The sequence below is a fragment of the Indicator indicator genome, chromosome 12 (assembly GCF_027791375.1).
Source record: "Indicator indicator isolate 239-I01 chromosome 12, UM_Iind_1.1, whole genome shotgun sequence".
NCBI lineage: Eukaryota > Metazoa > Chordata > Aves > Piciformes > Indicatoridae > Indicator > Indicator indicator.
The window spans coordinates 24,526,204-24,541,511 of NC_072021.1; the positions used below are offsets into that span (position 1 = coordinate 24,526,204).

Sequence of the window (15,308 nt, forward strand, 5' to 3'; positions counted from 1 at the left end):
AGGCTCAAAGCAAGCTGGTGGGCTCTGTGTGTGTGTGCCCAGGGCTGGTGGTGTGTGTGTGTGTGTGTCTGGGGCTGGTGGTGGGCTGGGGGGATGTGTGTGTCCCCAGGGCTGGTGGTGGGCTCTGCGTGGGTGTGCCCGGGGCTGGTGGTGGGCTCTGCGTGGGTGTGCCCGGGGCTGGTGGTGGGCTCTGCGTGGGTGTGTGCCTTGTGTGTGCGTGCCTGGGGCTGGTGGTGGGCTCCGTGTGTGTGCGTGCCTGGGGCTGGTGGTGGGCTCCGTGTGTGTGCGTGCCTGGGGCTGGTGGTGGGCTCCGTGTGTGTGTGTGCCTGGGGCTGGTGGTGGGCTCCGTGTGTGTGTGTGCCTGGGGCTGGTGGTGGGCTCCGTGTGTGTGTGTGCCTGGGGCTGGTGGTGGGCTCCGTGTGTGTGCGTGCCTGGGGCTGGTGGTGGGCTCCGTGTGTGTGCGTGCCTGGGGCTGGTGGTGGGCTCTGCGTGGGTGTGCGTGCCTGGGGCTGGTGGTGGGCTCTGCGTGGGTGTGCGTGTCCGGGGCTGGTGGTGGGCTCTGCGTGGGTGTGTGTGCCTGGGGCTGGTGGTGGGCTCCGTGTGTGTGTGTGCCTTGTGTGTGCCTGGGGCTGGTGGTGGGCTCTGTGTGTGTGCGTGCCTGGGCTGGTGGTGGCTCTGTGTGTGTGCGTGCCTGGGGCTGGTGGTGGGCTCTGTGTGTGTGTGCGTGCCTGGGGCTGGTGGTGGGCTCTGTGTGTGTGCGTGCCTGGGGCTGGTGGTGGGCTCCGTGTGTGTGTGCGTGCCTGGGGCTGGTGGTGGGCTCTGTGTGTGTGCGTGCCTGGGGCTGGTGGTGGGCTCCGTGTGTGTGTGCGTGCCTGGGGCTGGTGGTGGGCTCCGTGTGTGTGTGCGTGCCTGGGGCTGGTGGTGGGCTCCGTGTGTGTGTGCGTGCCTGGGGCTGGTGGTGGGCTCCGCGTGGGTGTGCGTGCCTGGGGCTGGTGGTGGGCTCCGCGTGGGTGTGCGTGCCTGGGGCTGGTGGTGGGCTCCGTGGGTGTGCGTGCCTGGGGCTGGTGGTGGGCTCCGTGTGGGTGTGTGCCTTGTGTGTGCCTGGGGCTGGTGGTGGGCTCCGGGTGTGTGCGCGCGCCTGGGGCTGGTGGTGGGCTCCGGTGTGTGTGCGCGCCTGGGGCTGGTGGTGGGCTCCGTGTGTGTGTGCGCGCCTGGGGCTGGTGGTGGGCTCCGTGTGTGTGCGCGCGCCTGGGGCTGGTGGTGGGCTCCGTGTGTGTGTGCGTGCCTGGGGCTGGTGGTGGGCTCCGTGTGTGTGTGTGCCTGGGGCTGGTGGTGGGCTCCGTGTGTGTGCGCGCGCCTGGGGCTGGTGGTGGGCTCCGTGTGTGTGCGCGCGCCTGGGGCTGGTGGTGGGCTCCGTGTGTGTGCGCGCGCCTGGGGCTGGTGGTGGGCTCTGTGTGTGTGCGCGCCTGGGGCTGGTGGTGGGCTCCGTGTGTGTGTGTGCCTGGGGCTGGTGGTGGGCTCCGTGTGTGTGCGCGCGCCTGGGGCTGGTGGTGGGCTCCGTGTGTGTGCGCGCGCCTGGGGCTGGTGGTGGGCTCCGTGGTGTGCGCGCGCCTGGGGCTGGTGGTGGGCTCCGTGTGTGTGCGCGCGCCTGGGGCTGGTGGTGGGCTCCGTGTGTGTGCGCGCGCCTGGGGCTGGTGGTGGGCTCCGGGTGTGTGCTCAGGGCAAGGTCCCACAGCACGTGCAGGGGACTGTTTGCTGCAGATGTGTCCTTTGAGTGGTGAGAGTGCAGGAGGGATTCCCCGTGAGGTGTTTGAGCAGCACCCTGAGTGCTGCTGTGTGACCATGGGGGGAGCCTGGGTCGTGTTGGGAGGGGCTTTCCTGCTCAGGATCTGCTTGTTCAGCTTGGCCTGAGGCGTCCCAAACGTGAGTCAGAGCCAAGAACTGGACCAGCTGGGCCTTTGTGAAGGGTTCATAGCAGCTTTGTGCTGATGCATGGTTTGGACTTCACTCTTCTTTGGTAGGTCAGAGCCACCCTTCGCTGCCTTGCTGTGCCAAGGCTTCCTCAGAAGGGTGGGCTGCAGCTGGGCTGGGGTGGGAGAAGTGCTGGGGTATGGCACCTGTGAGACACAAACCTCTGGTCCTTGGGCTGTGATAGTGACACCAACACCTCTTGCCTGAAGGGGAGAGTTCAGGGGGGCTTTTGTGAAGATCTCAAAGCTTTGGTGATGCTGACAATTCTGAAAGATGTTGACTGCAGCAACATATCCAGCTGAGGAGGAGCAGCAGAAGTAGCTTCTGGTAATGAGTTGAAGGGGCTGCTCCCCTGCTTGGTGTGGGTGATGGAGGCAGAGCACAGACCTGAGGAGATGACCTGAGAAGATGAACCATTCTAGATCAGAAGCTCAGGTAAAGGAAGAATGATCTCAGAGGGGTAGGTGAGCCTGCAGCTGTGGGTTTGGAATCCAATGTTTGTATTTTGTGTTGGACACACAATGGAGCTTTCTGTGCTGGGCTGGCCATTTGTGGTCACTGCTGATCAAGTTGTGCTATTTGCACTCCTGCTGCTTGTCAGCTTGGATAACCACCTTCTTCCCACCCATTCCAAGTTAACACCAGGCCTGGCCTCCGCTTGTTCCCTCAAGAAAACAGCACTGATGGGAAGCAGAGGCCAGCAGGCTGCTCTGGATTGTCCTTTGGGTCCTGATGCTGTGTCACTAGTTAGCAGCAGAGAGGTCACAGACTTCAGCTCTCAGGACTGTGAACCTTTCCTGCAGGTCCAAAGGGGCTGATTTAGAGGATGCAGCCTCAGTAGGGTGAGGAAAAAAAACCCACAGCACATCAGCCTGGTCCCAGCTGTGGTAGCAACCAGAACCTGGTGGGTTCTCAGGTCTTTGAATGGGATCATTTTGGTGTAATAGGAAAAAGAGCTTGGGAACTCCTGCTGAGACCTCTCCTGCCTCTGGCAGGATTGCTGCAGGAGGGTTGGACTTAGATGACCTTTGAAGGTCCCTTCAGATGGTTCTGTGATTGCATTCCTGGAAAACAAGCTTGAGGTCTCACCCCAAATGACACAGCTTGAGTAAACTTAGCCAGGAGACTTACGTCTGAATTCATCTCAGCCTGCTTCCAGTCCATTCCTGTATCCATGGCTCCTGTTTTTCCCCACCCCAGCTCTGAAATGGTTTCCTGAGTCCATTGATCTGAACTCCTGGGCAAAAGGGAAATAAATCTCCATCCCAAGTCCTGCAGGATCCAGCTCAGAGCTGCTTTCTGCTGTTGTCATCCTTGGGCAGGACCATGTATTCTAGGGCCTTAATTCAGGGGATGCTGCTCTGGGTCCAGTTCCTGCTGCAGGCATAGGTTTAAACTGGAAATTCTATAGGCAGGGAGAGACCAGGTGAGTTGGGAAGCAGCAGTCAGGAGTAAAATAGCTGCCAAGAGACCTCCTTATGTATCTCCCTGGGGCTTGGACACACCACCTCTCCACGTCTTCACTCAGGGTTCAGCTTCCAGAGTGGATCAGGCACAGTCCTGATTTGTCAGTGTTTTCCTGCCTGTGCTTCTCATGCAGATCTTCCTCTCATAGCTGCTGGGCTCTCAGAGATGGCTGGCATGACAAGGCCCTGTGCTGGTGGCACAGACAGGAGTGTCTTATGCTCTCAGTGTGGCTGAGAAGAGGGACCTGATGGGAACATTGAAGAGCAGCTTCAGACAGTCTCCTCCAACTGAACTAGGGGGAGCTGGAGTAACCTGAACGTACACCCGGGGGAGGTGGTGGCTTTGCTGAGCTGGTGACCAGACCTTCACTGGCAGGTCTGGGGAGTCCCTGCCACAGCAGCCTATCCCTCTGTCCTCACTTGGATCTCATACAGGTCATGCAGCAGAGCTTCAGCAGTACCCCTCCTGTTCCCAGTGACCTCTTGGTGGTGACGCTTTTCTGCAGAGCCCTGGTGCAGCTGCTGCTGGAGAAGATCAGTCCCTGTCTCTGGTCCCTGCTTTGTGCTGGTGGGGTCCTTGTCTCTTGGACCTCACCTGGAGTCCTGGAGACTGATGTAGAAGAGCCATCAGCTATGGCTCTTCCTACTCTGCCCCATCTCAGCAGAGGCTGTGACACCCACTGTTCAGAAGCTGCCTGGAAATGGGATTTCCATAACTGGGACCCAAGGTTCCTCACCTCTGAATCCAGGTGACTTCCACTGGATCAATCAAGAGGGCCTTGGTCAGAGCCCACTGCCCACAGCCCTGCTTCTCCTGCTGTCTTTGACCCTGCTCCAGCTGAAGTGCCTGGGGACTTTTAGAAAAGAGCTTTTTCCTCTGGGCCTGTTTCAGTGAGCCACTGAAGATGCTCAAGATGACTCAACATGGGTCATGTTCTGGGGGACTTCTGAGGCTAAAGGGAGAGAAGCAGCTGCTCCAGGGCAGGAGGCTGCACACAAGGAGCTTTTGGATCAGGACATGCTCTGGGTCCAAGCTTCCTGGTGAAACTGCAGCTTCCCAGTGAGAGCAGCAAGCAGAATGGCCTGAGCTTCTCCAGCAGTGCTGGGCAGAGGAATGATGTCCTACAGACAGCATCTGCTTGGCAGCAGGTGGGAGTTCAGGTGTAAAGACACCAAAACCTGCTTGTTTCAGAAGCTTGGTCCTGCAAACGAAAGCAGCATCACATGGAGAGGGGACCAAGGCTGTGGTGGGACATTTCTAGTAATCTTTGATAAAGTCTCCTTAGGTTGGTTTACCATTGGTGGGATGTATGAGCATCAGAGCCTTCTGTGTTGGGATGGTGACACCCCAACAGAGGCAGAGCTGGCTCAGTGCTACAGCCACTGCAGAGAGCAAGAGAAGCCCAGACAAAAAATACATCTTGCTTCATCTCCAGCTTCAGGGGAAAGGACCTCACACCCCTGAGCTGCTGTCAGGTCCAGCAGCACCTCCATCTCTCATTGGTTTGCAAGATGAGTGATGATATTTTGTGCCTTCAGAAGTTCTGCCACTGTGAGCTTGCAGAAACCACCCTGCTAGTCTGGCTGCTCTTAAATGGCCCCCACTTCTCCCAGATGTTTCACCTGTCCCTCCACAAAGATCTGAACTTCTCAGTAGAACCATTTTCTTTCCCCAACAGAGGCATTGAGAATGTCTGTGCTGGGCAGAGACATGGCAGGGCTCATGTTTTTGGATGGTGAGATTTACAGGTAGATTTTTGCCAGCTCACTAAAGATGGAAATTCAAAGTCAGCAGCTTTAGCTCTTGTGCTAACACCTTCATTTATCTTCAGTGGGTCCTTCTCCTCACCCTTGACCCTGTGCTTCCATGGAGCACATTTCTTGCCATCATCAGTGAGTTAGGTGGATCAAATTTACAACCTCCTTCCTCAAGGGTTTCCCATCAATCTGCTGCTTCCAGTAGCTGGACAGGGACACAATTTGTCAGCTCATTTTTTCTTGAGCTGTAAGTGACCAGCACTGAGGCATTTTGGTGTCCACCAGTACCTGGGTGACCTGGCTATGATAATCAGTGGACACATCCAAACCCACCATGTCCTTTCAGCTCCCTCAAAGGCGCCTTTTGGGTTGCTTTCTATTCTGGGTGAACTGTTTCTATTTCTCCCACATCATCTCCGACTCGTGCATAACTCAAATTCTTGTTCTTCACCTCTGACATGACCCTGTGCTGAAACCATCTTCAGAACAGCCTTGTATCTGCTGCCTTGTGCCACCCCTCCATTCCTGAGAAGCACAGCTGGGACATTCCTCAGAGCTGGCCTTAAATATCCTCTTTCCTGATGGCTGAGTCATCACCTGTTCTGCAGTTCCTGCAGTCCCTCCCAGTTTTTTCTAGGCACCTGCCTACCTTGGTGACTTCTGACAGGCACTGCATCAGCAGCATGGCACCGGTTGTGCTTCTGCCCACAGGAAAACAGCTGAAGTCATGGGTTAAGGTGATAGGATTCCTGTTACAGAACCACACTGCAGCTGAAGTGCATGGAAGAGTAACACACTCAGAGGTTTCAAAGTTCCTTCCTTCAGCATCTCACAAACACTGCCCTGTCCAGAGAAGGAAGCTGAGGAGGGGTTTGGGGAATTTGTGAGGAGCAGCTAAGGGATTTGGGATTTTTCAGCCTGGAGAAAAGGAGGCTGAGAGGAGACCTTTTGGCTCTCTGCAACAACCTGAGAGGAAGCTGGAGCCAGGTGTAGCTGAGATATCTCATCCCAAGAGACCTCAAGATCTCAGACAAGAGGAAATGGCGTCAGGTTTCCCCAAGGGAGGTGGAACAATTTCTTGCCCTTGGGCCTTGTCCAGGCAGTGCTGGAGTCTCCATCTGTGGAGGGTTTCAAAGGTGTGGAGATGTGGTGCTGAGAGCTGTGGTTTGGTGGTGACCTGGCAGTGTTGGGTCAGTGGTTGGACCTGGGTCTTCAGAGGTCTTCGTCAGCCTTAATGATTCCATGATCCTATGGCTCCTCACAGGGAAGCTGGAAACAGGAGGAGGACAGAGGCTGTGGAAGCAGCCTGGGTAGAGCTGCGGTGGGCTGGTGTCTGAGGCTCTGCCCCATGTCACAAAGGTGTACATGAAGATGCCGCATTGGAACCCTGAGGGATGAACAGCTCCAAGTCTGGCTGAGAGATTGATGTCTGCCCTGAGAACTGGTGGGGAGTGAGAGCACAAAGGGCTTGGGACATCGCATCTGGCTGGAGAGGAGATGAGTGTGGTGGGACCAGGCTTTTTTCAGTGGTGCCCAGTGACAGGACAAAGGGTTACGGGCACAAACTTGAACATAGGAGGAACCCCTTTACTATAAGGGTGACTGAGCACTGGAACAGGTAGTCCAGGTCATGAAGTCTCCATCTCTGGAGACATTCCAAACCCACCTGGGTACGTTCCTGTGTAACCTCTAGGTGAATCTGCCTTGGCAGGGGGCTTGGACTCAATGGTCTATAGTGGTCTCTTCCAACTCCTACCTTTTGTGATGGCTGGGTGGAAAAGCTGGGCTGCAGGTGGGATATCAGGACGTGGTGAACGGAGATGAGCAGAAATAACTGGGCAAGAAAGAGAGCGGTGAAGAGATCAGGAATGGTGAAGGTAACACAGGGGACCTGCATTGTCTTGTGGACATCTTACAGCTCCCCACTTGTTTTGGGTTTTACACTTTTGTCATAGAGCTGCAGTTTAGGCTGTGAGGCTTTGTGTGGGGGAGATGGCAGCTGCTGTCTCCTCGAGTCTCGTTTCAAAGCTCTCGCTGTGAGCCGCTGCCGTGTTCCCCCAGCTGTGGGGCTGTGAGCTCCCGTGGAGAGCCTGCTCCTCGGTGTTCTCAGCTCCATACCTGGCAGGCGCCTGCAGCGGGGACTGCGGGCTCCTCCCGAGCAGTGATCCTGGCTGCAGCTCCTACCCCTGTCCGAGCCACACGGGAGCTATCGAGCCCCGCTGGGTCCATTTCAGGGTCGTTTTTCCCTCTGGTGTTCCCGCTGCGGGCAGAGCGGGAGGGTTCGGGGCCGGGAGTTTGTGCGCGACCCCCGCGGCGGCCGGGCTGACTTTGAGGTGGGACACCGCCATCACCGGCGCCGGATACTGCTTCCGAGTCCGGCTCCGGTTTGTTGCCCCAGCTCCCTTCTCGACCCCACCGGGGGCGCTCCGCGGGCGGGGCCGGGGCGGGCGCGGGGCAGGGCGGGAGCGGACTCGGTTTCCCAGGGAGAGCCGCGGCGGGGCGGTGCGGTCCTAGGAGTAGACCGCGCCCGGGCGGGAGCGGCGGGGCTGGAGCCGGAGCGCGGCACCCAGGCCCGAGGGGCGGGCGCGGAAACGGCGCGGAGCGGATACGGGGCGGCTCGACTCGGGCCGGCCCTGCCCAGCGCAGCTCGGCTCAGCCCGGCCCGGCCCCCGCACATCCGGGCCCTCCCTCGGGCAGGCCCTTCCCGGCGCGGCGGCGCCCGGCCGGGCCCGCCCCTGCGCGGCCGGAGCCGATCGCGGCGGAGCGCTGGCGCGGCCCGGCGCGATGCTGCGCTGCATGCCGCCGCTCTGGCGCTGCAACCGGCACGTGGAGGCGCTGGACCGGCGGCACTGCTCGCTGCAGGCCGTGCCCGAAGAGATTTACCGCTACAGCCGCTCGCTGGAGGAGCTGCTGCTGGACGCCAACCAGCTCCGGGAGCTGCCCAAGGTGAGGCCGCGCCCCGGCCCGCCCGCCCCCCGGCGCAGGCCTCGCTTTGCCGCGGCCCGGCCAGCGCGGCCCCGGGGCTGAAGGCTGGCGCGGCCCGGTCCGGCCTGGTGGGAGGCCGGCCGCAGCCGCCCCTCGGCTGGCCGGGAGCGGAGCCGGCGGGCGCTGCCCCGGCCTGCCCGGCGCCGCTGAGGGGAAGGGCTTCTAGCTGCTGGCCGTGCCGCCTTCCCTCCCCTGTGTGCTGGTGGCGAGTGGGCTTCCGGGCGGCCGGGGACCGGCCGCTTCCCCGTGCTGAGTGTGGGGCTGAGCCGGGGAGCGGCGGGGCTGGAGCGGGCTGTGGGAGGGGAGCGGGGCTGCCGGGCCGTTTCGTGCTCCCCGCAGCCGGAGGAGAGCCTCGTGGGCAGGGGAGCCCCCGGGTGGGTCGGTTGGCACTGGGGCTTTGCCGTCCGTCCGCCGGGGGACCTCTGCTCGCGAGAGGGAAGCTCTTTGCTGCTAGCAGCAGCGCCCAGAGCTGCGTTTGCTGCTGCTGCTGAGCGAAGCGCAGGGGGGTTTGAACACGGCTTTAGCCCATGAAGCCGCGAACGAGTTCCTACAGCGGTACCGGGGCTCTGCTCTTTGGCTGCCCGCGCCCGCAGCCTGCGCCGGCAGCGGCTCCCGCAGCTCCGTTTGGCCGCAGAGCTCCGAGCTCAGGCACCGCGGGGGTGAGCCCCCAGCGAGGTGCCCCGCACCGCACGGAGGTGTCCCTGCTGCAGCAGAGGGGAGTTCTGTTCGGGGACTCCGGTTACCCGCATCCTCCAGCCCCCGGGAGGTCTCTGTGCACCAGGGGCCGTGCTGAGCTCGGGTGCTGGGCCTTGGAGCCCTCAACAGGAGCTGAGCCATGGTGGTCCCAGTCTGCTGTGCAATCTGGAGCATGGGGCACCACAAACAGGAGGCGGAATCTGAACCTGGCTCTGGGGAAGAAGGCCCTGAGATGGCACTGGGCATGGAATGTGCTGGAGAAAGTTCTACCACACACCCTGTGGAAACTGCACTCTTTGTAAAGAGTTAGGTAAGGGTTAGTTGTGCTGGAGAGAAGCATGGGGCTGTAGCTTGTTTGGACAGAGGCTCCTCAGTGGATGCGGACTCAGTCACCTCTTTATTAAAGATGTTGAGAAATAGGTAATTAGTTTTTGGTTTAAAGTTTCTTGTTGAATTACTGACGTGTTAGGAGATTGGCCACAAAATCTGGAAAGAAAACCCCTGTGCAGCCCCAAAATTGACTTTGAGTCAGGCCAGACTGAACTGGTTCAGTGCTGTCAGGCTGTGCAATTCATCCTTCCCTACCTGAACTCATTTCCTTGTCTGGACTGGACAGCTTCTCGTGTCCTCTCTTCCCTGCTTGTTTGCTTCTGGACTGCCATGAGCCAGATTGCTCAGGTGGAGACACCAGGATGACATCTCCTCAGCTCTCTGTCCTTGCACCTCAGGATCTTGTACTTGAGGCAGGGATGTTTCTCCAGCTGTTGGGAGGTGTGTTACAGGCAGGTCAGGACACATGGTGAGAGTTGGTCTCCTGCAGAGGAGGCTGATTGTGGCCTGGCTGCCTGGAACCTGATGGTTCTTGCTGCTGCTGCGTGGTCACTATCCTGCCCTGTGTTTGCAGTGATCCACTGGGGCTGAGAAACTGCTGGGGTCTGGGCAGCTGGTGAAGAGTATCCCTGGGATGATACAGACACATTTTGCATTGATATTTGGTCAGTCTGTGATCAGACAAAGTTAGTCCTGCCCACGAGCAGTTGCTGTGTCTACTGAGCACCACATCTCCTTCCTGCTGTCACCCAAAGGCTTTGTATCCATGAGTGCTGCTGTTGAACCTGGGCTGTTGTGTTAGTGTGGCTTGGGAGCATCAGAGCTCTTGCCAGGACTTTGCCTGTGGTCATGGTTCCTCTCCGGTGTTTGAGTTCCCACACGTTATTAGGAAAACAACAGAGAGCAGGCAGGGAAGAGTCTGGTCCTCCACTCCCATATGAGCTGTGGTGAAGTCAGAGGAATGGAGTGATCACACCCAATGGACAAGCTTTTTTGGTTTGAAACTAGAGCAGGGTGGATTGAAGTTGGACATTAGGAAGAAGCTCTTTGCTATGAGGGTGGTGAGATGCTGGAACAGGTTTCTCAGAGAATTTGTGGCCACTTCATCCCTGGAAGTGTTTCAGATCAGGCTGGATGTGGGCTTTGAGCAGCCTGGTCCAGTGGGAGGTGTCCCTGCCCATGGCAGTGGGGCTGGGACTATCTGATCCCTTCCAACTAAAGCCACAAGCTCCACAGTCATGATGGGTATTGGTCCTCCTCCAGCAACACCTAAATGCCCTCTCTCCCTCAAGGCAAGGTGAGCATCAAAGATGTGGATGCTGGAGAGGAACCAGGCAGAGCACCTTGAGTGTGAGCTGTTCCTGGAACACACCGAGGAGCTGATGGGTGCTGCCTCAAGATGGTGAGCACCAGAGACACGTCAGGAAGACAGAGCAGAAGCAGGACTCAGAGTCTTTCCAGCCTCTTTCCCTAGGTTTCCTCCTGCTGATGGCATGGATGGTCTGGAGGCAGCTGGTGAGGAGGTCCTCAGCCTGGTGAAACGAGGACAGGAGGTTAGATCCACCTGAGGCTTCCCCAGTGTGTGTCCTAATGGTTTGTGCTTGTAGAACTTACCTGGCAGTGACCAGGTGGACTTGATGGTCCAGAGCACGTGCAGGAAGAGCCTTGTTTGTGGATGCTGGTGTTGGGGCTGTGTGGGCATCCATGAGGAGGTGAGCAATGGAGGGCTGGCTGGCTGGCTGGCTGGCTTTTGGAAGGGCCACCTTGTCCTACAGTTTGCAAGTGGCTTCCTTTGGAGTTGTTGGAATTGAGCTGCCTCCTCTCCTAGGCTTCTCCTGCCCAGTCAGGCCACCTCTGCTTGCCGTGCCCATCTGTCTGTGTCATGCTTATCCCGGAAATGTGGGCAGCCTCTGACTCTTTCTGCAGCAACATTTTCTTTCCTACCAGAACCTCAGCTTCAGGGAGACCTTCAGCTGCTGCCTCGCTGATCCGATTGGATGATCTGCTGGCCTGCTGACTTTCCTGACCACATCCCTCCATTCCTTCTCCAAGTCTGTGTCTCTGTCCTCTGGTACCAAGCACTCTCTACTTTGTTCCTTTTCTCTTGTTCCATGTGGAATCTTGTCTTTTTTGATCCTCTGTTTTCCATTTTGGAGGCAGTGCTGTGATGGCTGCAGTGATGGATGGGATCTGTGTCAGGAGCATCTGCTGCCTTGGTGCAGGGATTTGCTGCCAGGGTGACAGAGATAATTTAATATAAAATTATCAACTCCATCTGAAAGGTCCCTGTGCTCTTCACCAGGGTGCTCACCTCTGAATTCAGAGGAGGCCATCCTGACACTGCTGACTCCTGCCCTACCTGGCACAAAGTGACTTCTGCAGGACCTGAAGTGCAGGTTCATAGCAGGTGCTTCAGCTGGGGTGGAGATTTCGAGAGTGCAGCCTCTCATTTCAGGAGAGCTACAAGATCCACCTGGCTCATTTAATCCACTCTCAGGAGCACTTCAGAGGTGCAGGTCTCAACCAAAGAGGAATGAGCACAGTCTGGAATTCAGAGGAGGAATTTGGAGGTGGTGGATGGAGCCGGTCACAGCCCAGGAGCAGATCCAGAGGCTCTTGGTGTGCTCTCAGGAGTGCTCAGGTTTGGAGCATGGGAAGGCAGAAGGGAGAGGTCGGAGGAAACTTGGGTGGAGCAGCACTCCTAGGACCTGGTGTAGGAGGAGGAGAAGGTGGAGCTGAGCAGGGATGAAAGTCGTGAACAAGTCATTGCAGAGGAGGGAGGAGACCTCTCCTGTGTCAGCAGGAGTGATGGCTGCTGGAGACCTGCAGGAAGGATCCTTGGGCAGGAGATGTCTTGAGGTTGGGGTCCTTCAGGGAGGGGAAAAGAAGGAAGGTGCAGGGAGGAGAAAAGGAGGAAGCTGCAGAGCTGGCTTTGATAACAAGGTTTTGAGCAGCAGTGGTGCTGGAGAGGCAAGCCCTGGGGATGTCTGTGGAGGGGTTGTCATTCTCTGCTGTTTCCTTGTTCATGCTCCCATGCCAGACTGGGCCCGTTGCAGAGCAGCTTTTGTCTTGCCCAGTGAGCTGTTACTGGCTTGCACTGGGAGCTGAGAGATGGACACCTGCCTAGAGCACCAGAGGGAGGAGGCTTCTGGGCCCAGTATGGGCCCTTCTGGCCAGACCTGTTGCTTGCCCCTTGGCCAGGCCATTTTGGCCAGCAGGAGCCATCCAGGTTCCAGCCATTCCTCCTCTTTGGCTGCTGTGGGCTGGGGTGACAGCATCCAGTGTCCTTGTCTGGAGCCTGGATCCAGCTGCTGGAGCAGGGTGAAACCCGAGAGCAGTTTGTCACTTTCCCAAGACAAGGTGGGGCCTTGCAAAGCTAATTAAGAGCAGCTTTTAATTTCCTGGCATCTGGGGCCTGCCAGAAGCATCTTGGGCTTTAGTCACTTCATGGAGGTGCAAAGCTGCTTCTTTTAATTTCTCCTTGCTCCTGAGAAAGTCGGGGAGCCAGGAATTGGTGCCTGGACTTCTCCAGGGTTCACCAGACTGAGCCAGCTTTGGTACCCATTAACTCTTGAGCATGTGGTGGGCACCTCCTGGGCACCTTCTGCGTTCTGCCTGTGAATTCTTTGCATTGTGGGCCATGTCAAACCTGCCAATTGCATTTGCTTAACAAAACCAGTCAGGGAACTGGTTTCACTTGCTTGCTGTGGGACCTGTGTGCAGAGTTGGCAAACCTCTCTGCTTCCTCCAGGGGCTTCAGGGCTGCATGAGTTGATGGGTACAAATGGATGTGGTGTTGTTCCTCCACAGCCAGGTGCTCTGGACATGGTGCTGCCCAGAAGATGAGATAAAGGGCAGGTCATTTCACCTTGTCCTTTCCTCTCTCTGTGCAGTCATCATCTGTCATCCAAACCCTGGGAGGTGGCCAGGGGTTTGTGCTGGCATGGTAGCGGCTCAGTTGTGGAGAGAAGAGCTGCTAAATCTCTTCTGGCATAAAATTCTTGGGCATATGCCCATGAAGGTGGTGAGGCACTGGAACAGCTTACCCAGGAAAGCTGTGGAGGCTCCAAGCCTGGAAGTGTTTAGAGCCAGGCTGGATGGGGCCTTGAGCAACCTGGTCTAGTAGATGTCCCTGACCCCCATGGGGGCTTGGAAGTGGATGCTCTCTAAGATCCCTTCCAACTCAAACCATTCTGTGATACAAAGAAGGGAACAGGAAAGGGGAGCACGGAAGCAATTTTGTCCTTCAAGGCTTGCAAACAAGAGCTGACTGTGAACATTTACCCTCTGAGCTCCAGGGTGTGCAGCCACCTTGGCTGTTGGACAGCGTGTGGGTGTGCTGCCTGTGTGCATCTCAGAAGGACCTCAGGTCTTGGAGAAGGTTCAAGAGAGTGTGACAGTGAGATAAAAAGACCTGCTGGGCAGTGAAGAGCTTCAGTGGTGCAAAGAGTTCATGAAGACGTGGGTGACTGTGGGTCTGCATGCTGCTGCCTCTCACCTTCCTTTGCGCTGCTGTTGTGTGACGCGGGGAGGTCACCACCTCCTCAGTCTGTCCCCTGGGTTCAGCTGACCTGGTTATGTTGCACCTCTGTCGTGTGGTTAATGACATCCTCTGTGTCTTTGGGTGCACTGACTGCTGAGCTGGCTGCCTGGGGCTCAGTTGCACCTCTGGGGTTCCTCCTGTTCTTTGGTGACAATTTCTGGCATAGGTTTGCCTTCCCTCACTCATGTTCCAGGACACTGCATCTAAAGCATGGTGGCCCTGCAGAGCCATCACCTGATCTGCCTTAAGACCTCTCTTTATTCCCTCTGGCTACTGTCTGAGTGTCTGCAGGAGTGACTGAGATGTTTTGTTGATGGTTAGAGGTAAAGACAGGACTAAGTGAACCTCTTTAGGTCTCCTCTGACCTGTTGCATACGTTCCCCTGAACGTTCCTGGCTTTCACTGACAGAATGGGATGAAGCAAGGAATGGTGGTGGAGGAGCCTGGTGGACACTGAGACAGGCTGCAGGCTGTGAGGCCTACAGAGCTCTTGCACTGCAAGGTTCTCTGTGGCTTCTGACTCCTCGTCTTTCCATTTCAGGGTGTTTAATGGTGGATGTCTGAACTGCTCCCCTGAGAGCTGCTTTGGCACCTGCCTGCTCTTTGTGCTCTTCCTGTTCAGAGTTGTTTGTTTCCTTCGTGTCTGAGAATCTCCTGCTGTCTCCTTCCACACAGGGGCACTTAACTCTTCCGGAAGAGTTTCTTCTCCCAGCCCCCTGAGGTGTGCTTCCATGAGCTCCAAATGTCCAGCCTGCTGCAGTCTGAGTCGCTGTCTTCCAGTTAATCAACTTGAGCTCCTTGGCCAGTTTCAGGGTTAGAGCTCATTTGTTGGGGTTGGTTGGTTTGATGTTCCTTGGTGCTGGAGATACAGCTGTTTGTTGTGTGAACTCATGGGGTGATAGGACTTCTGCCTCATGAAAACACCTGAGACAGCTGGAGGAGGTTCTAGTGGAACTCGTGGTGTTTCTCCCTGCTGCTCAGGTCTGTGGCATGACAGAGAAGTGAGTTCTGCCCTCTGCAGTTGTTGGGTGACCCTTCTTTGGTCAGAGGAAGCTAGGTTGGTAAGTCAAGCCTCTTTGTTATGCTGGAAGAGGCCATTCCTGAGGTGCTGGTGTGTCAGGGCTGGGTGGGATGAGATAAATGGTAGAGTAGATAAGAGGAGTCATCTTTGGCTAGTGCTTGGGGTGTGTTAGGTTTTGCTTCTGCACCCTTGGCCAGAACACTGTCCCATGGAATGATCTCAGCAGGTCTCCAGATCAGTGCTTTTGCAGTATTCTGCTGGAAAATGCTGCTGGGTGCTCCATGGCCATGCAGGACTTGCTGGTGTGTTGGTGGCACTGGATGTTGGACTGCTTCTGGTCTGCTGTGTGGGACTGGGGTGGAAGTCCTGGTGCTCTGGTTTCAGGAAGGGGTCCCTCTGCTGCTGCCCTCATGTCTGAGACCATGAGTTGCTCCTGTCAGTAAAGCTCCCACAGCTCTTCTCCAGAGCAAGGTGTGAACTGTGGTGTGGTCATCTGCTTCTGGCCTGGGCATTCCTTTCTGTGGCCAGGAATTGGTTC

General features: G+C 57.2%; 1 protein-coding gene across 2 annotated transcripts in view; it reads left to right on the forward strand.

Annotated features, from left to right (window-relative positions):
* Positions 1-7,979: 7,979 nt before the first annotated feature.
* SCRIB (scribble planar cell polarity protein) overlaps positions 7,980-15,308 on the forward strand; it is a 90,406-nt gene continuing 83,077 nt past the window's right edge. For both annotated transcript variants that reach the window (XM_054385622.1, XM_054385621.1), the window contains exon 1: positions 7,980-8,141. In XM_054385622.1, the coding sequence (XP_054241597.1) occupies positions 7,980-8,141 (162 nt within the window). The remainder of the gene's footprint in view (positions 8,142-15,308) is intronic.